Source organism: Scyliorhinus torazame, chromosome 2 (genome assembly GCF_047496885.1).
Source record: "Scyliorhinus torazame isolate Kashiwa2021f chromosome 2, sScyTor2.1, whole genome shotgun sequence".
Taxonomy (NCBI): Eukaryota; Metazoa; Chordata; class Chondrichthyes; order Carcharhiniformes; family Scyliorhinidae; genus Scyliorhinus; species Scyliorhinus torazame.
The window spans coordinates 195,566,234-195,593,215 of record NC_092708.1 but is presented as its reverse complement, the minus strand read 5'-3'; the positions used below and the strand labels follow the sequence as shown (position 1 = coordinate 195,593,215).

General features: G+C 51.6%; 1 protein-coding gene across 2 annotated transcripts in view; it reads right to left on the bottom strand.

Moving 5' to 3' along the window:
* ube2g2 (ubiquitin-conjugating enzyme E2G 2 (UBC7 homolog, yeast)) overlaps nt 1–26,982 on the bottom strand; it is a 101,388-nt gene that overhangs the window by 45,696 nt on the left and 28,710 nt on the right. The window contains exon 2 of one of the 2 annotated variants that reach the window (XM_072482081.1): nt 1,461–1,496. The exons of the other annotated variant lie outside the window; for it this stretch is intronic. Within the exon in view, the coding sequence (XP_072338182.1) occupies nt 1,461–1,496 (36 nt within the window). The remainder of the gene's footprint in view (nt 1–1,460; nt 1,497–26,982) is intronic. 2 annotated transcript variants of the gene reach the window in all.

Below are 26,982 nucleotides of genomic sequence, written 5' to 3'. Positions count from 1 at the left end.
GAGAATTCAGAATGTCCAATTCACCTAATAGCACATCGTTCGGGACTGTGGGAGGAAACCAAAGCACTCAGAGGAAACCCATGCAGATACAGGGAGAATGTCTGTGACCCAAGCCAGGAATCGAACCTGGGACCCTGGCGCTGTGAAGCCATAGTGTTAACCACTATGCTACAGTGCTGTCCATTTGTGATGGTCTTTTCAGGAAGCAGAGTCATGCGGGTTCCCCATTGCTATTCAATGACACTTAGTCATTTTTTGGGGCCTTGAGGAGTTTCTCACCGGTTTAGCCCACACTTAGAATTTTTTTTTAAGCACTGGGGAACTCAACTCCGAGATCGGGCCGCAATTTTGAAAGGATGCCCCGATCTCTAAGTGAGCTTGTGGGTCCCCCAAGCCCCCTTACAGCACCTCCTCCCTTCCAGGACCCCAACCCGTCAACCCCCTCAACACCCGGAGACACCCTATTTACCTGCCCTGCATGCCCTGCCCTTCAAACCCACACTCCACCCATTTCATGGGCATGGCACCCCTCGCACCCTGACCCTTAGCAGTGCTCCTGCTGACTTGGCAGTGCCACCCAGGCACCTTGGCAGTGTCAGGATGGCAGTGCCAAGGTGCCCACGATCCAGGGGAAGGATCAGGGGGCCACCCTGACCACCCAGTAGTCTCTGATAGTCTGGGGAGATTCTCCATGTGCCATTCTGCCTGGTCCACGTTTGTATGAACGAGTGAACAGCGCCCGGCTGCAGCGTCCCTGGGGAGGCCAGAGAATCGACGCAGGCCGGTTGATCCCGGGCAGGTCGGTCGAAAGTAGGTTTACGACCTACTTCCGCAAGTGCGGTTTAGCCCCGCCCTTTTGGGCAGAGTTCTGTCTCCAACCTCTCGTGGGACTTGGTGAATACCGCAAGGCGCAGAGGCTGTCGGGAAGTCCACTGGACGCCTCTCCCGGGATTCTTGCTTGAGCACAACGTGGCAAGAGAATCGCGCCCATTTCTCTACATCGACCCTATCAAACTCCTTAATCATTTTTAAGACTTTTATCAGGTCGCCCTTCAGCAACCTTCTCTTTTCTAGAGAAGAGAGATCCAATAGATTTTCAGTGGTTTGCCAAAGGTCTATAAATCCTGGCAAATATCAAGTTAGAAGGGCAAGGTTTTCCAAGTAAAAACATACCCAAAGACACAAGAAATGAATTTCAGTTTGCGAATTGTGAATTTATACAAGTTTCCATTTTATAACAAAAGACAATGCCTCCCTCATTTGAATAGTGACTTTATGGTGTTATTTCATTGTGAATCTTTAGAAGCATCTGGTTCAGTACAAAAAGCAGAGAGTGTCATACATGCTCAAAGATATGCCCGGTATACATATTTCCTGATAAGTCCCTAAAATGCAATTAACTGTCTGCAGACATATGGAGGGCAGAGGTATTGGAAATTAAACAATGAGGCATTGCTTACCTGCAACAATTCCTTCTGGTGGATTTAGTGTCAATTCTGCAAATGGACAAACAAAGGTGGATTTACACAGAGAATCTCCGAACCCCCTACTCCGGAACATTCAAACAATATTATGATTCTTGTTTTAAACACAAAACTTGGGAGTAAAAGGAGCAAATGGATGCATTGTTTAAAATACATGGCAAGCAGCATGTTCCCATGATATGGTATAGTCAGCTGCATGTTTCTAATACATTACCTGCTCTCTGCAACACCAGCCACACAATTACGCAAGATTATGATTATGTTTTATTAACCATTGCAATTGTTATCCAGTTTCTGAGGTTCGATAAAATTGGGGAAAAAGGATGGATTCCACTGATGCCTCCATTAAGTTAGGAAAAGAGTCCTGCATTTGTGCAGCATCGCATCACATCAAATCCTTTACGGACACACAAATTATTCTTGAATGGCATAATTCAGTCTCCACCCTCTGTCAACAACCCCCAATTCACAGAAGCAGGAGCTGTTTATTAATGGTGTTGGCTGAAGGAGGAATGTGTGCCTGACATTGGAGAAACTCCTTGCTATATTATAATAGTGCCTACACGTCAAAAGTATTTGATTGGTTGTAACGCACTTCGAGATGCCCTGAAGTGGTGGAAGGCACTATATAAGCACACGCTCTTTCTTTCTATTTTAAATCATGTCTTTAGCATCCATCCAATCTAAGGGAAGAGACAAATAGAATTTCATCTTCATGTCACTTAGGAAAAATGGCACCATCTGTGGTAATGTGCTGCAGATTTAGCCTAGTTTATCTACTTGGGTGGGGGGTGGGGGGGGGGGGGGGGGGGGGGGAAGAGAGAGAGAGAGAGAGAGAGAGAGAGAGAAAGAGGGGGAGAGAGAGAGAGAGAGAGAGAGAGAGAGAGAGAGAGAGAGAGAGAGAGAGAGAGAGGACACTCCAGTCTTTTCTGGCGTAAGGTACATGGTGGGCAGGTTGGGCAAGGATTGAAATGCGAGAACAGCTGCACACTTTTTATTTAAAAAACATATATATATATATCAATGGTGAGTAAGTGGATGGGAGAGGAGGAAGGAGCGGCGTGGAAGAGATCAGAGAGGGCGTCCTGTAGGGGGACCAGCCTGCAGGCTATGGTGACAGCCCCATTGCCGTTCTCACCAAGGAACTATACCACGAGTCCGGTGGTGGTAGCTACACTGAAGATTTGGGGACAGTGGAGACGACATAGGGGAAAGACCGGAGCACTGGGGGGGTCCCCGATAAGAAACAACCATAGGTTTGCCCCGGGGGGAATGGATGGGGGATATGGAATGTGGCAAAGAGCAGGTATAACGCAATTGAAAGATCTATTTGTGGATGGGAAGTTTGCGAGTCTGGGAGCGCTGACCGAGAAATATGGGTTGCCCCAAGGGAATGCATTCAGGTACATGCAATTGAGGGCTTTTGCGAGGCAGCAGGTGAGGGAATTCCCGCAGCTCCCGACACAAGAGGTGCAGGACAGAGTCATCTCAAAGAAATGGGTGGGGGACGGTAAGGTGTCGGATATATATAGGGAAATGAGAGACGAAGGGGAGACTATGATGGACGAACTAAAAGGGAAATGGGAAGAAGAGCTAGGGGAGGAGATTGAGGAGGGGATGTGGGCAGATGCCCTAAACAGGGTAAACTCGTCGTCCTCGTGCGCCAGGCTAAGCCTGATTCAGTTTAAGGTATTACACAGGGCACATATGACTGGAACACGGCTCAGTAAATTTTTTGGGGTGGAGGATAGGTGTGCGAGGTGCTCGAGAAGCCCAGCGAATCATACCCATATGTTTTGGTCATGCCCGGCACTACAGGGGTTTTGGATGGGGGTGACAAAGGTGCTTTCGAAAGTAGTAGGAGTCCGGGTCGAACCAAGCTGGGGGTTGGCTATATTTGGGGTTGCACAAGAGCCGGGAGTGCAGGAGGCGAAAGAGGCCGATGTTTTGGCCTTTGCGTCCCTAGTAGCCCGGCGCAGAATATTGCTAATGTGGAAAGAAGCCAAGCCCCCGGGGGTGGAGACCTGGATAAATGATATGGCGGGGTTCATAAAGTTAGAGCGGATTAAGTTCGTCCTAAGGGGGTCGGCTCAAGGGTTTACTAGGCGGTGGCAACCGTTCGTCGAATATCTTGCGGAAAGATAGATAGGGGAGAACAAAGAAGGCAGCAGCAGCAGCCCAGGACTTGGGGGGTGGGGGGGTGGGGGGGGGGGGTGTGTGGCCTGAGACAAGGCAGTTGCCAATTAGGGCTAGTTTTTATTTTTTGTTATTTAATATTTATTTATTTGTTGTTGTTTTCTTTTGTTCTTGTTTAAATAAAAAAGGTCATTATTATCTGTATTGTTATAATGTTGTGTAAAGGATGCACAATGTACTGTGTTGGTTGACCAAAAATTTTCAATAAAATATTATTTAAAAAAAAAAACATATATATATTTATTCAAATTTTCAACAACCCCCCCCCCCCCCCCCCCAACAAGAACAAAAACACAACTATCAGAAATTATACATTGGATTTCCTCCATAGACAATAACCCCCTATAACATTTAAAAACACAAATAGGGAAAAACCCCTCACCTTCACCCAAACGCCACCCCAAAAGAACCCCCCCTCTCTCCCCTCCCCCCCGCCCTTGGGCTGCTGTTGACCTCCTCCTAACGCTCCGCGAGATAGTCTAGGAATGGTTGCCACCGCCTGAGGAACCCTTGCACAGACCCTTGCAAGGCAAACATTATCCTCTCCAGCTTGATGAACCCTGCCATGTCATTGATCCAAGCTTCCACACGAGAGGGCTTCGCATCTTTCCATAGTAGCAAAATCCTCCGCCGGGCTACCAGGGTCGCAAAGGCCAGAATACCGGCCTCTAACGCCTCCTGCACTCGTCCGATACCCCACATAATGCTAATCCCCAGGTCGGCTTGACCCGGGCATTCACCACCTTGGACATAGTCCTCACAAAACCCCTCCAAAACGCATCCAGCGCCGGGCACGACCAGAACATATGGACGTGGTTTGCCGGGCTCCCCGAGCACCTCCCATATCTGTCCTCCACCCCAAAGAACCTACTCAACCTCGCCCCTGTCATGTGCACTCTGTGAGTAACTTTAAACTGGATTAGGCTGAGCCTGACGCAAGAGGAGGAAGAGTTAACCCTACTCAGGGCATCAGCCCATAGACTCTCATCCATCTCCTCCCCAAGCATCTCCTCCCACTTGCCCTTTAACTCCTTCACCGAGGCCTCCTCCTCTTCCTCTTCCTGCAGCTCCTGGTAAACCGCCGAAACCTTGCCTTCTCCAACCCATACAACCAAAATCACCCTGTCCTGAGTCCCACGTGCCGGAAGCAGCGGGAATTCCCTCATCTGCCGCCTCACAAACGCCCTCACTTGCATGTACCTGAATGCGTTTCCCGGGGGTAGCCCAAACTTCTCCTCCAGCGCCCCTAGGCTCGCAAACGTCCCATTGATGAACAGGTCCCCCATTCTTCTAATCCTTGCCCGTTGCCAGCTCCGAAATCCCCCATCCATCCTTCCCGGGATGAACCGATGGTTCTCCCGAATCGGGGACCAAACTGAGGCTCCCACCTTGCCCCCGTGTCGCCTCCACTGCCCCCAGATCTTCAGCATCGCCGCCACCACCGGACTCATGGTATAGCTTGTCGGCGAGAGCGACAGCGGTGCCGTCACCACCGCACTCAGGCTCGTGCCCACACAGGACGCCATCTCTAGCCTCTTCCACGCCTCCCCCTCTCCCTCCATCACTCACTTACGGATCATCACCACATTGGCAGCCCAATAATAGCCAAACAAATTTGGCAGCGCCAGCCCCCCCCACTGTCCCTGCTACGCTCCAGAAACACTCTCTTCACCCTTGGGGTCTTATTCGCCCACACAAATCCCATGATGCTCCTGCTTACCCGTTGGAAAAAGGCCTTGGGGATCAGAATGGGAAGGCACTGGAACACAAAGAGAAACCTCGGGAGGACCGTCATTTTGACCGACTGCACCCTACCCGCTAGTGAATGGCAGCATACCCCATCTTTTAAAATCCTCCTCCATCTGCTCCACCAACCACGTCAAATTGAGCTTGTTCAGGGCCCCCCAGCTCCTAGTTACTTGGATCCCTAGGTACCGAAAGCTCCTTTACGCCCTCTTCAGCGGTAGCTCGTCTATCCCCCTTCCCTGGTCCCTTGAATGCACCACAAAGAGCTCACTCTTCCCTACGTTGACTTTATACCCCGAAAAGTCCCCAAACTCCCCAAGGATCCGCATGACCTCCGCAATCCCCTCCACTGGATCCGCAACAAAACAACAACAGGTCATCGGCATACAACGACACCCGGTGTTCCTCTCCCCCCCGGATCAATCCCCTCCATTTCCTGGACTCCCTCAGTGCCATGGCCAGCGGCTCAATTGTCAGCGCAAACAACAAGGGGGATAAGGGGCACCCCTGCCTCGTCCCCCGGTACAGCCGAAAGTACTCCTACCTCCGCCGGTTCGTAGCCACACTCGCCACCGGGGCTCTATATAGCAGCCTGACCCAACTGATGAACCCCTCCCCGAACCCAAACCTCCGCAATACTTCCCAAAGATACTCCCACTCCACCTGATCAAAGGCCTTCTCCGCGTCCATAGCCGCCACAACCTCCGCTTCCCCCTCCACCGAGGACATCATAATCACATTGAGGAGCCTCCGCACATTTGTATTTAGCTGTCTACCCTTCACAAATCCCATCTGGTCCTCATGAATCACCCCCGGGACACAGTCCTCGATTCTCGTAGCCAGCACCTTCGCCGGCAACTTAGCGTCAATATTGAGGAGCGAGATCGGTCTGTATGACCAACATTGCAATGGATCCTTGTCCCGCTTCAAGATCAAAAAAAATCAGCATCCTGGACATTGTCAGGGGCAAGGTCTCCCCTCCCTCGCCTTATTAAAACTCCTCACTAGCAACAGGCCCAGCAGGTCCACATATTTCCTGTAAAATTCAACCGGGAACCCATCCGGCCCTGGGGCCTTCCCCGCCTGCATGCTCCCCAATCCTTTAACCAACTCCTCCAGCCCAATCGGCGTCCCCAAATCAGCCACCTCCGCCTCCTCCACCCTCGGGAACCTCAGCTGATCCAGGAATCGTCGCATCCCCTCCCCCCCCCGCTGGGGGCTCAGACCTGTACAGATCCCCACAGAAGTCCCTAAATACCTTGTTTATTCTCACCGCACTCCGCACCGTATTCCCCCCTCTATCCTTGACTTCACCAATCACCCTCGCTGCCTCCCTCTTACGAAGCTGATGCGCCAGCATCCGACTCGCCTTCTCCCCATACTCATACGCCGCCCCCTGCGCTTTCCTCCACTGTGCCTCTGCTTTCCCAGTGGTCAACAGGTCGAATTCCATCTGGAGGTTCCATTGCTCCCCAAGTAGCCCCTCCTCGGGGGCCTCTGCATACCTCCTGTCCACCCTTAAAATCTCCCCCACCAACCTCTCCCTCCCCTCTCTCTTCTCCCTGTGGGCCCGAATGGAGATTAGCTCTCCCCTGACCACCACCTTCAACGCCTCCCAGACTACCCCCACCTGCACCTCCCCGTTGTCGTTGGCCTCCAAGTATCTTTCAATACACCTCCGCACCCGCCCGCACACCCCCTCATCCGCCAACAGTCTCACATCGAGGCGCCACAGCGGACGCTGGTCCCTCTCCTCCCCCAACTCCAGCTCCACCCAATGCGGGGCGTGGTCCGAGATGGCTATGGCCGAATATTCCGTTCCCATCACTTTCGGGATTAGCGCCCTACTCAAAATGAAAAAGTCTATCCGGGAGTAGGCTCTATGGACGTGGGAAAAGGAAAATTCCCTGGCCAGCGGCCTGGCAAACCTCCATGGATCCACTCCCCCCATCTGGTCCATAAACCCCCTGAGCACCATGGCCGCAGCCGGCCTCTTACCCGTCCTGGACCTAGAACGGTCTAGTGCTGGGTCCAGCACTGTGTTGAAGTAGCCCCCCCCCCCCCCATTATCAAGCTTCCTACCTCCAGATCCGGAATCCGACCCAGCATGCGTTTCATAAATCCAGCATCATCCCAATTCGGGGCATATACGTTCACCAGTACCACCCACACCCCCTGCAACCTACCACTCATCATCACATATCGACCTCCATTATCCACTACAATATTCAGTGCCTCAAACGACACCCACTTCCCCACCAGTGCTGCAACCCCTCTGTTCTTCGCATCCAGCCCTGAAAGAAAGACCCTGCCCTACCCATTTCTAGGCCAGCCACATGCCCGCGCCTCCCGCGCCCTCCAGTCCCCCAGGCGGCGGACTCCTGCCCCGACTACCTCTCCTACTTCCAGCTCCCCTTTGGCCAATGCAGCAGCAACCCAGTTCCCCCCCGCTAGATCCTCATCTAGCCATTTTGCTACCCCTATGACACTCCCGTAAGTCAGCTGACTCCTGCTGACCCCGGCCTCTCCCGCCATTCCATCGACCCCCCAGTGAGAGAATCCCCCCACCCCTTGGCAGTCAGTGTGCGCTCCTCTCGAGCACCGCCCTTCCACACCCCCCCGGCCCCACCCACATCCTTCCCTAACGCAGGAAAAAGCCCGCGCTTTCCTGAGCTGGCCCCGCCCCCTCTGGCGCAGCTCCTTTTTGCGGCCTTACCCCAACTCCCCATCCCTGGGCCTCCACCCCCCCCCCCTCTTCCTCCGCGGGGCCCTGCCCCTCCAACACCGACGCCCACACTCTCCCACAGCCCCCACATCAAATCCATTCACCCAACCCCACCCAGCACCAAAACAAAAAGAACATTCCCCAAACGCAGTAAACACAGTAAACAACCCCCCACGACAAACCCTCAGTTTGAGTCCAACTTTTCAGTCTGGATAAAGTTCCATGCCTCATCAGGCGTTTCAAAATAGTGGTGCCGATCTTGGAACGTGACCCACAATCGCGCTGGCTGCAGCATCCCGAACTTCACCCCCTTCCGATGGATCACCGCCTTAGCCCGGTTAAAACCAGCCCTCTTCTTAGCCACCTCCGTACTCCAGTCCTGGTCAATTCGGACCTTCGTGTTCTCCCACCTGCTGCTCCGCTCTTTTTTGGCCCATCTCAGGACACACTCTGTCCATAAAGAGGTGGAACCTCACCACTACAGCCCTTGGCGGCTCGTTGACTTTGGGTCTCCTTGCCAGGACCCGATGAGCCCATCCAGCTCCAGGGGCCTCGGGAAAGCTCCCGCGCCCATCAGCGAATTGAGCATCATGCTCATTTATGCCCCGGCATCAGGCCCGTCCACTCCTTCAGGGAGACCCAGAATCCGAAGATTCTTCCTCCTCGACCTTCACCGCCAGGCCCAAGATCCCGTTCTCGTTCTCCGAGGCTTTTTGCCGCACATCCCGGATTGCCGCCCCTTAGGCCTTCTGGGTCTCCACAAGCTTCTCAATCGCCGCCTTCATTGGCGCCAGCATTTCTGTCCTCAGCTCCTCAAAGCAGCATTTAAGTAACTCCTGCTGCTCCTGCGACCACTGCGCGCCCACGCTACTTGGTCTCCACCCGCCGCCATCTTGCTTTTCCTCCCTTGCACTTTCCGCTGCACTAGGATCACTTTTTTAACTGCTCCACTCCTGGTCCAATCCATATAATGTCGGTGGGACCTTGCTGTCACCTTCCCACACTGGAAGTCGTCGAACAATTGCTGTTGGGGCCCCTCTGAAGAGCCCAAAAGTCCGTTCCCGGCGGGAGCTGCCGAACGTGCGACCTACCTAGGCATAGCCGCAACCGGAAGTCAGCTGCACACTTTTTAAATGAAAGAGTGGAACTCAGAATGACAATCTGAGGCTGGAGGGGAGATGTTCCAATGGGACAGGAAGCTTACTCCTGTATCTGGCCCATGATACCTGATCAGACATAAAGTAATAGATCAAAATAAGTGATGCACTCCTAAATACATTTTGACTTTGATAGACACAGACGTTTACCCTCCTGCCCAAAAAAGTAGCTTCCTTTTTTGTTTTTAAACAATATGCTGTTTATAGGAAATGGGATTAAATAAACTGTTTTAAGTAGATACGAGTCCTTTAGGGGTGGAAATTAGGTGATCTGAAAACGGCAGGTGAGGTAAATTATTTCTTCACATCTATCTTCAAAAAGACTGTGGTCATTCTCCAGACTCATTAAAATTGCCTCAGGAACCTACAGTTTACGTGGAGGTCAGTAAAGCATGTGTAGAAGAAAATTCAAGGTATAAAAATGTCTGTGCAGCACCCAGACACGCTAGAACACTTAAGGAAATGGATGATGCCAGGATCAGCAGCCCGATAAATTCCTTCACAATTGAAGCAGTAACTGAGCATCGAAGGAAGCATAATATTCAGGTCCATGAGGCATGAATGAATCACAAGGCAATGAGAAATGTACGCAAAAGCGTCTCAGATGGCAAGATTGTTCATCCAGAGCGCATGTCAATTGCATATTAATCGTGTGCAGCTGGTGGGCATCAACTGGGGCTCCATTACACAGAGACAGGTTAAAACGTATGGTGGTTGGGTTAGATGCATGTTTGTAATGTGTAACTTTATAAATAAATATAGAAGTGTGGAAAGATTGGCTTCAGTTCTATTCTTTCTGGCTTTCTGAGCTACAACAGAAAGGTACTAACTACATAAGTAGACAAAGGCTATGTCAGATGACATTCATTAGGATTCATCAGAAGGTATTTGACAAAGTTCAGTCCACAGGATTTTAATGATCATGCAATTACTGGCACAATAGCCAGCTGCTTGAAACCATCTTTGCAAGAGAAAGCAGGAGGGGAAGATTGGAAAAAGGTTCAACCTAGGGAGCTGCAAGGTCCTGCTGGGTGTCTGTCATGGGTCTCGACAATTCAGAAGATGAGTGCTCAGCTGGGGTTCGCTGGTACCACTCTCACTTCTGAGTCGGAAGTCTGTGGGTTCAAGTCTACCTTCAAGACTTAGCACAATATCAAGGCGTACCAAACACCCAAAGTGCCAGATTTCAGATCAGATGCCGCAATCGAAGCTCCGGCTGCCTTCTTAGTTGGGTGTAATAGCTCCCGAGGCACTATTTTCACAAAAATCAGAGGAATGGGAAATATTTATCCTCAACTAGCATCACCAAACCAGGTTATCTGGCCATTTCACTTTTCTGTTGGAGCTTGCCATGTGTAAATTGGTTGCCAGATTTCCTAGATTGCAACAGTGACTGTATTTCACTGGCTGTAAAAGATATCTTGAGGCCGTGAATATTCATAAAAGAAATGAAAAAGGGCAAGAGAATAACTGATAATTTACTGTAACTAGTCAAATAAAACTACTAACATCTTAGATTATTTCAATCCTGTAAATAACATTGAAAAAAATGCAGCATAAATCACAATCTAGTAGTGTTTGTCCAGAGGTTGAGAAGGCTCATATGATATCTAACAAGCTCAGTACAAGTTTCTTGTTGACACCCTGGACAATGCTATAATATCACATAATGCGCATATACTGTCACATTTTGGTTTTTCAAGGGCACATTACCTTCCAAACTGAATTGTTGTAATGACAGCTCAAAGAGGACACAAGGCTGAGGCACAGAGAGATGAGACACCTCTGGAACGGAGCGTGTTTGCATTAGAGATTAAGAGAGACATGGGACAGTGTTGACTTTTTAGACTTCCACCAGATGGACCGTCAATACACGGTCAATCAAACATCAGAATTGCTCGCTAGCAGGAATAAGCTACAAATGGAGTTTGGGTTTCTATCCACGGACAGGGCGGTACACTTGCTGCGACGTTCACGGGCACTCTCTATGAACACGGGGAAAAGGCTAGTCGCCTGCTGGCACTTCAGCTGAGACGGCAGGTGGCCTCGGTAAATTGCTCAAGTCAGGGATGGGGGTGGTAGACTGGTCTCCACCCCAACCAAGGATAATAGGGCATTCAAAGCATTCTATATCAACCTGTACGAGGGGCAGCACGGTAGCATAGTTTAGCACTATGGCTTCACAGCGCCAGGGTCTCAGGTTCAATTCCCTGCTGGGCCACTGTGCGGAGTCTGCACGTTCTCCCCGTGTCTGCGTGGGTTTCCTCCGGGTGCTCCGGTTTCCTCCCACAGTCCAAAGATGTGCAGGTTAGATGGACTGGCCTTGCTAAATTGCCCTTCATGTCCAAAAAGGTTAGGAGGCGTTATTGGGTTAGGGGGAATAGGGTGGAAGTGAGTGAGGGCTTAAGTGGGTTGGTGAAAGATCTGGCCAAGGAGTTGGAATAATAATAATAATTGCTTATTGTCACAAGTAGGCTCCAATGACGTTACTGTGAAAAGCCTCTAGTCGCCAATTCCGGTGCCTGTACGGGGAGGCCGGTACAGGAACTGAACCCGCACTTGCTGGCATTGTTCTGCATTACAAGCCAGCTATTTAGCCCACTGTGCTAAACCAGCCCCGAAGGGACCTGTGGCGCAGCAGCTAGTGGAAAGATGACGAAGAGGTAAGGGTCAGTGCAAGTTGGAAAGCACCTGATGGAATAGCTGATGGCCTTCATCAAGGAAGAATTCCACCAGCGCAGAGGGAGGAGATGCAGGAGGATCAATCGAAGGCCATCGAAGGGGCTGTGGCACTCCTGAAGGGCTCACTGGAGAGGGTAGTAGAATGTCTGGAGGTTCAGATGTCGTAGATCCGAGAGATCAAGAGAGTGATGGCACTAGGGGTGGACGTGGGGCTCTTAGGAGACCTTTGCAAGACGCTGAGGCCAGTTTATGGAAAAGATGGGTATGGTGGACCCGTGGCGCTTCAACAACCCAAGGGGAATATTCCTTTTTCTCACAGATTTATAGGGTGTATTCAATAATCAACTTTTTTGTGGTGAGCCGGAAGGTTCATTTCGGACATTGCGCCCCATTTGCTGGAGATTTGACTTAGATCGGGACAGAAGCAGAGGCCGGGGTGGAGGCTCAATTCGGGGTTGTTAGCAGATAGCGGTGGTCCGGGGGGAGATTATCTCTTTCAAGGCACATGTGGATACGGAAAGGAGGGAGGAATGTGAATGGCTAATGAACAAGATAGTTGAGGTAGATAGGAAGTACTCGAGGGCGCCCACTACGGAGGGATTGGAGAGAAGGAAAAAATTGCTGGGGCAATTCGATAGGTTGACGGCGGGGAGGGCGGTAGAAGAGCTGCGTAGGGCAAGGAGGGGAGGTGCAGTATGAATACGGGGAGAATGCGAGTCGAATATTAGTATATCAGCTACGAAGGCAGGCCGTGTCCAGGGAAATATTGAAGATATGGATTGAGGCACGGGATGCGGTGTCGGAGCCGGGGGAAGATAAACGATGCGTTTAGGGATTATTATAAGGAGCTGTACAGTGCGGATCCGGGAGGTGAAGAGGGGGCCATGGGGCAGTTTTCAGACAGTTGGAGAAAGAGAGGCAGGTGCTAGAGGAGCCCTTGGGGCTGAGGGAGGTTTTGGACAGTATAAGGGGAATGAAGTCGGGGAAGGTCCCGGGCCCGATGGTTACCCGGCGGAATTCTATAAGGAGTTTGCGATGGGCCTAGCACCACATCTCTTGGGGGCGTTTAATGAGGCGCTGGAGAAGGGGGAGCTGCCGGAGACGATGATGCAGGCAACAATCACATTAATACCAAAGAAGGGGAAAGATCCGTTGGAATGTGAGTCATATAGGCCCATATCGCTGTTAAATACAGATGTGAAAGTGCTGGCGAAGTTGGTGGTGGGAAGGATGGAAGGATGTGCCCAGGGGCTGTTGCGGAGGACCAGACAGGTTTCATAAAGGGCAGGCACCTTTCTAGTAACATGAGAAGGCTGTTAAATGTGATCATGACTCCGATGAGAGCTCAATTACCGGAGGTAGTGGTGTCCATGGACGCGGAGAAGGCATTTGACCGGTGGAGAGGCGGTACCTGTTTGAGGTCTTGGGAAGATTTGGGTTTGGCCGAAGTTTGTGGCGTGAGTGTGCCTGTTATAGACATATCATAGAATTTACAGTGCAGACGGAGGCCATTCGGCGCCCATCGAGTCTGCACCTGCTCTTGGAAAGAGCACCCTACCCAAGGTCAACACCTCCACCCTATCCCATAACCCAGTAACCCCACCGAACACGAAGGGCAATTTATCATGGCCAATCCACCTAACCTGCACATCTTTGGACTGTGGGAGGAAACCGGAGCACCCGGAGGAAACACACGCAGACACGGGGAGAACGTGCAGACTCCGCACAGACAGTGACCCAAGCCGGAATCGAACCTGGGACCCTGGAGCTGTGAAGCAATTGCGCTATCCACAATGCTACCGTGCTGCCCACCATATATGTGGCACCAACGACATGGGCTCACAAAAGGAGGAGCGAAGTGGAGAGAAGTGAGGCTGGTTAAGGTGAGGGATCTGTACCTGGGAGTGCCGTATCCCTCTATACTCATGCTATCCATATATTTGCTGAGATGCCTTTTGAACGCTGTTAATGGATCAGCTTCCACAAGCCCCCGCGGCAATGTGTTCCAGGCACTCACCACCCTGTGTAAAATACCTGCCTCTCACATCTCCTCTAAACTTTACCCCACGGACCTTAAACCTATGCCTCCTGGCGACTGACCCCTCTACCCTGGGAAAGAATGCCTGCCCATCCACTCTATCCATGCCCCTCATAATTTTGTGGCTCTCTATCAGGTCGCCCATCAACCTCCGTCATTCTAATGAAAACATTCAGAGTCTATTCAGCCTCTCCACATAGCTAACACCCTCCAGACCAGGCAACATCCTGGTAAACCTCCTCTGCTCCCTCTCCAAAGCCTCCACATCTTTCTGGTAGTGTGGCAATCAGAATTGTGCGCAATATTCCAAGTGCGGCCTTACCAACGTTCTGTACAACTGTAGCAGGACTTGCCAGTTTTTATACTTGATGCCCTGTTCAATGAAGCAAGCATTCCGTACAGTTTCTTGACTACCTTGTCCACTTGTGTTGCCACTTTCAAAGATCTGTGGACCTGCACGTCCAGATCTCTCTGACTTTCGATATTCCTCAGAGTTTTGCCATTTACGGTATATTTCCCTTACCTACCAACACGCATTACCTCACATTTGTCTAGATTAAACTCCATTTGCCATTTCTCTGCCCAAGTCTCCAACCTATCTATATCCTACTGCATCCTCGGACAATCTTCAACACTACCCACTCCACGCCATCCGCAAACTTAATCAGACCAGCTACATTTTCCTCCAAATCGTTTGCATGTACTACAAACAACAGAGGCCCCAGCACAGATCCCTGTGGAACACCACTAGTCACAGCCTTCCATTCAGAAAAACACCCTGCTACTGCTACCCTTTGCCTTCTGCGACTAAGCTAGTTCTGTATCCATCTTACCACCTCACCTCTGATCCCATGTGACTTCACCTTTTGTGCCAGCCTGTCATGAGGCACCTTGTCAAAGGCTTTACTGAAGTCCATGTAAACAACATCTACCGCCCTCCACTCATCAATCATCTTTGTCACCTCCTCAAAAAACTTGATCAATCCCTTCACAAACCATGCGGTCTATCGCGAATGTGTCCATTTGTTCCCAAATGGATATAAATCCAGTCCCTGAGAATTCTCTCCAATAATTTACCGACTACCGACGTGAGGCTCACTGGCCTACAGTTTCCTGGAGGCCTGCTATCTTTCTTAAACAGCGGTACCACATTAGCTATTCTCCAGGCCTCTGGGATCACACCTGTAGCCAATGAGGATATAAAGATGTCAGTCAGGGCCTCAGCAATTTCCTCCTTAGCGTCCCTCAATATTTTGGAGTAAATCCCATCTGGCCCAGGAGACTTATCTACCTTAATGTCTTTTAAAACACCCAATACCGCTTTATTTTTGATATCAACATGATTCAGACTGTCCACACAACCTACCCAAGAATCTTCCACAAAGTCCTTTTCTTTGGTGAACACTGATGCAAAGTACTCATTTAGTACCTTGCCCATTTCCTCTGGCTCAACACAAAGATTGCCCACACTGTTCTTAAGTGTTCCAATCCATTCCCTGGCCACCCTTTTGCTTTTTACATATGAATAAAAAGCTTTGGGATTCACCTTAATTCTACTTGCCAAGGACGTTTCATGACCCCTCCTAATTTCCCCCTTCAGTACTTTCCTACTTTCTTTATACTCAAGGGTTTTGACTGTCCCCACCCTTCTATTTTTAAAAATATATATATTTATTAAAGTTTTTTAACACAATTTTTCTCCCTTACAAACAATAACCCCCCCCCCCCCGCCCGCCCCACCCACCTCGTAACAAATAAAAAAAACTAGAAATCGCGCAGAGCAAGATATATACATGGCAAAATGATATATTTACACAGCTTTGTACACTGGCCCTCACCCGTACGTGCCAGTTTCCCCAACTCTTCATGTTATCTCTTGCTCATCCACCCCCCCCCCCCCCACCCCCCCAAGGTTGCTGCTGCTGCTGACCGACCTTCCTCTAACGCTTCACGAGATAGTCTAGGAACGGTTGCCACCGCCTGTAGAACCCCTGCGCAGACCCTCTCAAGGCGAACTTAATCCTCTCCAACTTTATGAACCCAGCCATATCATTTATCCAGGCCTCCAGGCTGGGGGGCTTCACCTCCTTACACATTAGCAAGATCCTTCGCTGGGCTACTAGGGACGCAAAGGCCAGAATGCCGGCCTCTTTCGCCTCCTGCACTCCCGGTTCGTCCACTACTCCAAATATTGCTAGCCCCCAGCTTGGCTTGACCCGGACTTTCACCACCTGAGATATTGCTCCCGCCACTCCTCTCCAGAACCCCTCCAGTGCCGGGCATGACCAAAACATATGGACACGGTTCGCCGGGCTCCCCGAGCACCTTCCACATCTGTCCTCGACCCCAAAGAACCTACTCAACCTCGCCCCCGTCAAGTGCGCTCTGTGGACCACCTTAAATTGTATCAGGCGAGGAGGAGGAATTAACCCTACCTAGGGCATCAGCCCACAGACCTTCCTCGATCTCCTCCCCCAGCTCCTCCTCCCATTTACCCTTCAACTCTTCTACCAGCGCTTCCCCCTCTTCTTTCAACTCCTGGTGTATTTCCGACACCTTGCCCTCCCCGACCCATACACCCGAGATCACCCTATCTTGAACTTCTTGTGCCGGGAGCAACGGGAATTCCCTCACCTGTCACCTCACAAAAGCCCTCACCTGCATATATCTAAAGGCATTTCCCGGGGGTAACTCAAACTTCTCCTCCAGTGCCCCTAGGCTCGCAAACGTCCCGTCGATGAACAGGTCCCCCATTCTTCCAATCCCCACCTGATGCCAGCTCTGGAACCCCCGTCCATCTTCCCCAGGACAAACCGGTGGTTACCCCTGATCGGGGACCACACCGATGCTCCCATTGCACCCCGGTGCCATCTCCACTGGCCCCAGATCCTTAGCGTTGCCACCACCAGCAAGCTCGTGGTATACTTTGTCGGCGAGAGCGGCAGCGGTGCCGTCACCAACGCCCCCAGGCTCGTTCCTTTACAGGACGCCATCTCCATCCTCTTCCATGCCGCCCCCTCTCCCTCCATAACCCACTTGCGGATCATCGCCACATTTGCTGCCCAGTAGTAGCTCCCCAGGTTTGGCAGCGCCAACCCTCCTCGGTCCCTACTGCGTTCCAGGAACCCTCTCCTTACTCTCGGGGTCTTATTCGCCCACACAAACCCCATAATACTCCTGCCTACTCTCTTAAAAAAGGCCTTAGTGATCACGATGGGAAGGCACTGAAACACAAACAGAAACCTCGGAAGGACCACCATTTTGACCGACTGCACTCTACCCGCCAGCGAGAGCGGTAACATGTCCCATCTTTTGAAATCCTCCTCCATTTGCTCCACCAACCTCGTCAGATTCAGTTTATGTAGGGTCCCCCAACTCCTGGCTATCTGGATCCCCACATACAGAAAGCTCCCCTCCGCCCTCCTCAGCGGTAGGTCCCCTATCCCTCTTTCTTGGTCCCCCGCCTGTAATACAAAGAGCTCACTCTTCCCTACATTGAGCTTATAGCCCGAAAACTTCCCAAACTCCCTTAGAGTCTGCATGACCTCCACCATCCCCTCCATTGGATCCGCCACGTACAGCAACAGGTCATCCGCATATAGCGACACCCGATGCTCTTCTCCCCCTCGGACCACCCCCCTCCATTTATTAGACTCCCTCAATGACATGGCCAATGGTTCGATCGCCAATGAGAACAGGGGGGCAGGGGGCACCCCTGCTTCGTCCCTCGGTACAGTCGAAAGTACTCCGACCTCCGCCGGTTCGTCACTACACTCGCCATCGGGGCTCTGTAAAGGAGCTTAACCCAATTGATAAACCCTACCCCGAACCCAAACCTACGCAGCACCTCCCAGAGGTACTCCCACTCTACTCGGTCAAAGGCCTTCTCCGCGTCCATAGCTGCCACTATCTCCGCCCCTCCCTCCACCGATGGCATCATTATCACGTTTAAGAGCCGCCACACATTGGTGTTTCGTTGCCTGCCCTTTACAAATCCCGTCTGGTCCTCGTGTATTACCCCCGGGACACAGTCCTCGATACTCGTGGCCAGCACTTTTGCATCCACATTGAGGAGCGAGATCGGCCTGTACGATCCACATTGCAGTGGGTCCTTGTCCCGCTTTAGGATCAAAGAAATTGTCGCTTCCGACATTGCCGGGGGCAGGGTCCCCTTCTCTCTTGCCTCATTAAAGGTCCTCACCAGTAGCGGGGCCAACAGGTCTGCGTACTTCCTGTAGAACTCCACCGGGAATCCGTCCGGTCCCGGGGCCTTCCCCGCCTGCATGCTCCCCAAACCCTTGCTCAGCTCCTCCAACCCAATTGGTGCCCCCAAACCAGCCACCTCTTGCTCCTCCACCCTCGGGAATCTCAGCTGATCTAGGAATCGTCTCATCCCCTCTTCCCCCGCTGGGGGCTGGGATCTGTACAGCTCTTCATAAAAGCCCTTGAATACCTCGTTTATCTTCGTCGCACTCCGAACCGTGGCTCCCCTTCCATTTTTGACTCCCCCTATTTCCCTCGCTGCCATCCTCTTACGGAGCTGGTGTGCCAGCATCCGACTAGCCTTTTCCCCATACTCGTAGCTCGCCCTCTGCGCTTTCCTCCACTGTGCCTCCGCCTTCCCGGTGGTCAACAGGTCAAACTCCGTCTGGAGCCGTCGTCTTTCCCCAAGTAATCTTTCCTCCGGGGCCTCTGCGTATCTCCTGTCCACTCTCAAAATCTCCCCCACTAACCTCTCCCTTTCCATACCCTCTGTCTTCTCCCTATGAGCCCTAATGGAAATTAGCTCTCCCCTGATCACCGCCTTCAACGCCTCCCATACCACCCCCACCCGCACCTCCCCGTTGTCATTGGCCTCCAAGTACCTTTCGATACACCCCCTCACCTTCCCACACACTACCTCGTCCGCCAGCAGTCCCACATCTGCAAGGGCCAACACTATTACTTGCCGCCACAACGGGCGTTGGTCCCTCTCCTCTCCCAGCTCCAGTTCCACCCAGTGCGGGGCATGGTCCGAAATGGCTATAGCCGAATACTCCGTCCCCTCCACCCTCGGGATGAGCGCCCGACCCAGAACGAAGAAATCTATCCGGGAGTAGGCTTTGTGTACATGGGAGAAGAAAGAAAATTCCCTGGCCTGCGGCCTTGCAAACCGCCATGGGGCCACTCCCCCCATCTGATCCATAAACCCCCTAAGTACCTTGGCCGCCGCCGGCCTCTTTCCAGTCCTTAATGTGGAGCGGTCCAGTGCTGGATCCAACACTGTATTGAAGTCCCCTCCCATTATCAGGCCTCCTATCTCCAGGTCCGGAATGCGCCCCAACATGCGCTTCATGAATCCTGCATCATCCCAGTTCAGGGCGCATACGTTTACCAACACCACCCACGTCCCTTGCAGCCTACCGCTCACCATTACATATCACCCTCCATTGTCCGCTACAATAGTCTTGGCCTCAAATGACACCCGCTTTTCCACCAATATTGCCACCCCTCTATTCTTCGCGTCCAGTCCAGAGTGGAATACCTGTACTACCCATCCCTTTCTTAGCCTGACCTGGTCCGCCACCTTCAGGTGTGTCTCTTGGAGCATGGCCACGTCCGCCTTCAGTCCCTTTAAGTGCGCGAACACTCGAGCCCTCTTCACCGGCTCATTCAGGCCCCTCACATTCCACGTTATCAGCTGGATTGGAGGGGCGCTCTCCTACCACCCCCCCCCCCCCCCCCCCCCCCCAACGCCCCGCCGACTAGCCATTTCCTTTTCTGGGCCAGTCCCGTGTCCACGCCTCCCTTACCCTCCAGTCCCCCAGAGGGGGGACCCCCGTCCCGACCACCTCTTCTGTGTCCCATTCCCTTTCGGCCAGTGCAGCAGCAACCCTTTTTTCCCCCCCTCTCCTCCCCCCCACTAAACCCGTCTAGCTTTTTTGCTCCCCCATGTCACTCCCGTAAGTCAGCTGACGCCTGCTGACCCCGGCTTCCCCCGCCGTCCCATTGACCTCCCCGCGTGGGAGTCTCCCAATCCATATGCATTCCTTTGTTCCCCTTCCCGCCTTTCCAAAGCCCGCTCTGCCCCCTCTGACGCAGCTCCTGTCGCGGCCTTGTCTCTCTCCCCCAGCCCATGTAACATTTCCTGCGCATGATTGACCCCCTATATACAACAACCATCACACATCAAACCCCAAAACATCCCCCCCACCCTCACAAACCCTCAGATAGAGTCCAACTTTTCGGCTTGTACAAAGGTCCACGCCTCTTCAGGCGTTTCGAAGTAATAGTGTTGGCCCTTGTATGTGACCCACAGTCGCGCTGGCTGCAGCATTCCGAATTTCACTTATTTCCGGTACAACGCCGCTTTGGCCCGGTTGAAACCCGCTCTCCGCTTTGCAACCTCAGTGCTCCAGCCCGGGTATATTCGGATCTCTGCATTGTCCCACTTACTGCTCCGCTCCTTCTTGGCCCATCTCAGGACCCACTCTCTGTCCGTGAACCGGTGGAACCTCACCACCATCGCCCTTGGCGGCTCATTTGTCTGGGGCTTCTTCGCCAGCACCCAATGTGCCCCGTCCAACTCCAGCGGCCTCGAAGGGGCCTTCGTGCCCATCATCGCCTCGAGCATCGTGCTCGCGTATGCCCCAGCATCAGCCCCCTGCACTCCCTCAGGGAGACCCAGGATTCGCAGATTCTTTCTCCTCGACCGGTTCTCCAGGTCTTCGAGTCTTCCCCCCCCACCTCTTGTGTAGCGCCTCGTTCTGCTCCACTCTCACCGCCAGGCCCACGAGCTCGTCCTCGTTCTGACTGACTCTTTTCTGTACCTCCTGGATCTTAGCTTCGTGGGCCTTCTGGGTGATCCCGAGTCCTTCAATTGCCGAAAGCATAGGCGCCAACATCTCCTTGCGCATCTCCTCGCGCTGCTCCTCGAAGCAGCGCTTGATGAACTCCTGCAGCTCCCCTTTGTCCCTGGCTGCCGCCATTTTGTTTTCTTCCCCTCGCTTCTCCCGTTGCTCCAGTGCTGCTCCTTTGGCCATTACACTTCTGGTCCGTTTCATAGAAGTTGGAGGTTGACCTCTCTCTTCCCTCCCCCACGGGCTGCGTCAAATTTTTTTTAAAAAAGTTCCGTTGGGGCTCCTCTAACGAGCCCGAAAGTCCGTGGTAGCGGGAGCTGCCGAATCGTGCGGCTTAGCTCCGCATAGCCGCAACCGGAAATCGAGAGGGAATCCTTTTGGAAGTGTTCGCTTCACCAGTCTGCCCCAAAAAGTCTATGGAAACTCCTGAAAAAGGTCTGGGAGTCCGTTCCAGACGGGAGCTGCCGAATGCGCGACCTACTCCTCCATGGCCGCCACCGGAAGCCTCGTCCCTGCTTCTTCAATGGCCTTGGTAGATCTTTTCACAGTTGTTCCCTCTGCTGCTAGAATTCACCTTTGATAGAGTCAAATCAGATTGCAGCTTTAAGCTTGCCCTTCCCCGCCTGCATGCTGGAAGAGGTTTTGTTTATCCTGTTGCAGCCAAATCTTTTACTGTTTCTGCCGGGTCTGGTAGCCAAAAGACATAACATTCCTGGGGGACGCTGTCAGGGGAATGCTGCAGTCTTCTGCCCACACCGGGAAATGTCAAACAATTGCCGTGGGGGCCCTGTAAAAGAGCCCAAAAGTCCGTTCCAAGCGGGAGCTACCGAATATGCGACCTAGCTCTGCATAGTCGCACCTGGAAGTCGTCCCCACCCTTCTAGACCGTACAAAAACCTCCTTTTCTTTTTTGACGAGGTTCACAATATTCCTCGTTATCCAAGGTTCCCTAAACTTCCCATACTTATCCTTCGTTTTTTCAGGAACGTGACTTTCCTGAATCCTAATCACCCTTCTAGACCATACACAAGTCTCCTTTTTCTTTTTAATGAGGTTCACAATATCCTCCGTTATCCATGGCTCCATAAACTTCCCATACTTATCCTTATTCTCTCAGGGACTTGACTTTCCTGAATCCTAATCGACTGTCGCTTGAAAGACTCCCACATGTCCGATGTTGATTTACCCTCCAACAGCTGCCCCGATCCACATTTTTCAATTCCAATCTAATATTATCGTAATTTGCCTTTCCCCAGTTTAGCACCTTAACGCGAGGGTCACCCTCATCCCTATCCAGAAATACCCTAAAACGTACGGAATTGTGGTCACTACTGCCAAAACGTTCCCCTACTGAAACCTCAACCGCCTGTCCATGCTCATTCCCCAATACCCGGTCCAGTACTGCCCCTTCCCTAGTTGGATTATCTATATATTGCATCAAGAAGCCTTCCTGGATACACCTTTTAAACTCTGCCTCATCCAGCCTCTAGCACTAAATGAGTCCCATTTAGGGGAAGTTTAAATCCCCTACCACAACAACCCTGCTACATTTGCACGCATGCAAAATCTCTCTATCTGCTCTGAATGTCAATGCTGAATGTTTTGCACTCAAGAGCTATTTGAATAAAAAGACAGGCATTTATATATCACCTCTCATAATCTCAGAACATCCTAAAGGGCGGGATTCTCTGATCCTGAGGCTAGGTGTTGACACCGTCGGAAAAGCCGTCGCGTTTCTTGACGGCGCCAACACAGCCTCAGGATCAGCAATTCTGGCCCCTGCAGGGGGCCAGCAATGCACTGGAGCGACCCTCGCCGCACCAGTTGCTGATCTTGGCATCAACTGGGCGCCGCGGGGTCCACGCATGCGCAGTGGCACCGGCGGCAACGCGTGCATGCACAGTGGCACCGGCGGCAACGCACGCATGCGCAGTGGCTCCCTTCTCCGCGTCAGCCCCAACGCAACATGGCGTAGGGTTAAAGGGGCCGGCGCGGAAGAAAGGAGGCCCCTAGCCCAAGAGGCCGGCCCGCCAATCGATGGGCTCCGATCGCGGGCCAGGCCACAACGGAGACCTCCCCCTCGGGGTCGATCCCCCCTCCCCCCCACAGGCCGCCCCCGGACCCTTCAACGCGGTGGTCCCGCCGGCTGAGAGCAGATTAGACCGGCGCCGGCGGCCGTAACAAAAAACTGGAGTCCCGCCAGCGCCGGTCTAATCTGCTCTCAGCCGGCGGGACTCCAGTTTTTTGTTACGGCCGCTCGGCCCATCCCAGGCTGAGAATCACGTAGAACGGACCCCGACCGGCGCCGCGCCAACGGCACTGGCGGAGAATCGCGTCCTGGCGCGATTCGCGCTGGTCGCGACGATTCTCCGGCCCGGCCCGAGAGAATCCCGCCCATAATACCTACTGAAACTCAACAGTCTTTCCATTGGAAGGGGTGGGATCCTGTTGCTGAGCTGCCCACCAAGCCACAGTTAACAAGTTCAAGGAAGACCATAATATCGTGATTGGAAGCTGCAATGTGGGGGAGGGAGAGGGGGAATGTAACTTGCACACAAATTACTTGAAGATCATCTCCTGGTTGTCCAGACTACCAACTCTGGCCGAACACACATCTACCTGGCACATTTGAATACTGACACTGTTACTTAGTACGCCATGGGAAGAGATAGAGGGAGGAAGTGAACTTTACACTGTGCTGTTACATACTGGTTGGGGGAAGAGATCTGTACTGTGGCCCAAACATTTACTGGGATAGGCAATGTGTTTACTAATGGACACTGCTGTTAGCACTTAAACAGCCAGGAATCTGTGGCAAGAAAGAGATGCACATCAATTTAAGCTGCATAACTCTCAGCTCTTCATGAAAATAGCCGTACATCCTCCACCCTACTGAGAGTTCAAAGAAATGATTGGTGTATTAATTACCAATTAAATTCACCATTGAAAACGAGGGCTGGCATTTAATGAGGCAATGACTGTTTCATGACATGATTTATGCGCTTACAATGCCACTCAACTTCCTCAGATCGAACTGAACCTGTAGTCTTATTCCTACAAGCAGCTAAAAAAGCAGTCACATTACTATCAGCTCATACTTCCAGCAAGTTACAGTACAAAGAACGTTCCAGCTGAAGTGCAAGGAAGAAACAGTTAGTATGCTCCAAGATGCCTTTTCTGGTCCATTATGCGATCATTACTCTAATGGGGAAATTGGAGGAGAATAGAGCGTAAATGACATTCCTGTTAATGGGAATGATTTGTGCAATGTTCATGCGAAAAATAGATGACGAAACTTTCATTACATATTCTTTTTTTTTAAATTAATTTTTATTAAAGGTTTTCATAAAATATCAATAACAAAATGAGAAAGAAAAAAGAACCCAACAGGGTTAAGTACAAAATACAATCTAATAAAAGCAACCCCCAAACCTCTCCCCCCTGTACATAAATAATAAATTAACATTAACACCCCGACTTAACACAACAGTTGTATACACCCCCTCAAACCCTCCAGTGTAAATATCATAAACAAAAATAAAGTAAACCCCCCCCCGAGCTGCTGCTGCCATTGACCAATGTCTATCGTTCTGCCAGAAAGTCCAAGAACGGTTGCCACCGCCTAAAGAACCCTTGTACCGACCCTCTCAAGGCGGGGACATAGCTTTAAATTGAGGGGAGGTAGATGTAGGACAGATGTCAGAGGTAGGTTCTTTAATCAGAGAGTAGTAAGGGTGTGGAATGCCCTGCCTGCAACAGTAGTGGACTCGCCAACATTAAGGGCATTTAAATGGTCATTGGATAAACAATTGGATGATAAAGGAATAGTGTAGAGGGGCTTTCGAGTGGTTTCACAGGTCGGCGCAACATTGAGGGCCGAAGGGCCTGTACTGCGCTGTAATGTTCTACGTTCTATGTTCTAAGGTGAATTTCACCCTCTCCAATTTAATGAACCCCGCCATATCGCTGATCCAGAATTCCACGCTTGGGAGCCTCGCATCTTTCCACTGAAGGAGAATCCTTCGCCGGGCTACCAGGGACGCAAAGGCCAGAATTCCGGCCTCTTTCAGCTCCTGCACTCCCGGCTCCTCTGCCACCCCAAATATTGCGAGCCCCCAGCCCGGTTTGACCCTGGATCCTACCACCCTCGACACCGTCCTCACTACGCCCTTCCAAAATTCCTCCAGCGCTGGGCATGCCCAGAATATATGGGTGTGATTTGCTGGGCTCCCTGAGCACCTAACACACCTGTCCTCACCCCCAAAGAACCGGCTCATCCTTGTCCCGGTCATGTGTGCTCTGTGCAGCACCTGAAACTGTATGAGGCTGAGCTACGCGCACGAAGAGGAAGAATTCACCCTGCATCACCTGGTAAGTTTCCGAGCTCTTCCCCACTCCCCCCACCCCCCGAGAGCACCCTGTCCTGTACTGTGTGTGGCAGTAGCCGCGGGAATTCCACCACCTGCCGTCTGGCAAACGCCCTTACCTGTAAGTACCTGAAGGTGTTCCCCGGGGGAGCCCGTACTTCTCCTCCAGCTCACCCAAGCTCGCGAACTTCCCGACCACAAACAGGTCCCCCAACTTTTGTATCCGTGCCCTGTGCCACCCCGAAAACCCTCCACCTGTTCTTCCTGGGGCGAACCGGTGGTTCCCCCGTAATGGGGTCCACACCGAGGCCCCAACATCCCCCCTATGCCGCCTCCACTGCCCCCAAATTTGAGGGCTGCCACCACCACCGGGCTAGTGGTATACCTCTTTGGAGGGAGCGGCAGGACGCCGTCTCAAGCAGCCCCCTCCCCCTCCATCACCCACTTGCGCACCATCGTCGCATTGGCGGCCCAGTAGTACCCACAGAGGTTGGGCAGCGCCAGCCCCCCCCCTCCCCCATATCTCTACTCCGCTCCAGGAACACCCTTCTCACCCTCGGAGTCCCTCGCGCCCACACAAACCCCATTATACTCCTGTTAACCCTCCTGAAAAAAGCCTTCGGGATACACATGGGGAGGCACTGGAACAGGAACAAAAACCTTGGGAGCCATTACATATTCTTTAACACACACCGTAAAGGAGTAGACAGTCACAGCGTGCCAGAATCATTTGTAAGAATTGTCGGGACAACTCGTTGGGTTTTGCGTGACTCACTCACCCTCCAGTTCCAAGTTATAATAATAGCTTCCCTCAAACAGTTGGATTAACAATAAAGCATATTATTGAACCACTCAACCCATTAAAGGTGACACACAGCAGCCCTTTCAATCAACAGCATTGAGTTATTCAATCTAATAACAAGATCAAAGAAGCCAATACAAATATGTAAACAGCTCCTGGCCTGCGGAGAAGTGGCTGTTCCAAAACTTCACTTGGAGCAGTTAAGTTCTCCAAACAGCTGTCACAATAAAAATTCAAATAAGGCAGAGGCCCAATTTGCAGAGTTGAATAAAATTCTACCAGGATTTTTATTTTTTTTTAAATGGAGGTAGTAAGAAGCAAACATGACGAGTAAGGGTTAAGTCAATCATCGCCTCTGGCTGACCGCGGGTAATCACACAAGACACACACAAAAAGACACACACACACACACAAAAAGACGCACACACACACACACACAAAAAGACGCACACACACACACAAAAGACGCACACACACACACAAAAAGACGCACACACACACACAAAAAGACGCACACACACACACAAAAAGACGCACACACACACACAAAAAGACGCACACACCCACACAAAAAGACACACACACACACACACAAAAAGACACACACACACAAAAAGACACACACACACACAAAAAAAGACACAAAAAGGCACACACACACAAAAAGACACACACACAAAAAGACACACACACAAAAAGACACACACACAAAAAGACACACACACAAAAAGACACACACACAAAAAGACACACACACAAAAAGACACACACACAAAAAGACACACACACAAAAAGACACACACACAAAAAGACACACACACAAAAAGACACACACACAAAAAGACACACACACAAAAAGACACACACACAAAAAGACACACACAAAAAGACACACACAAAAAGACACACACAAAAAGACACACACAAAAAGACACACACAAAAAGA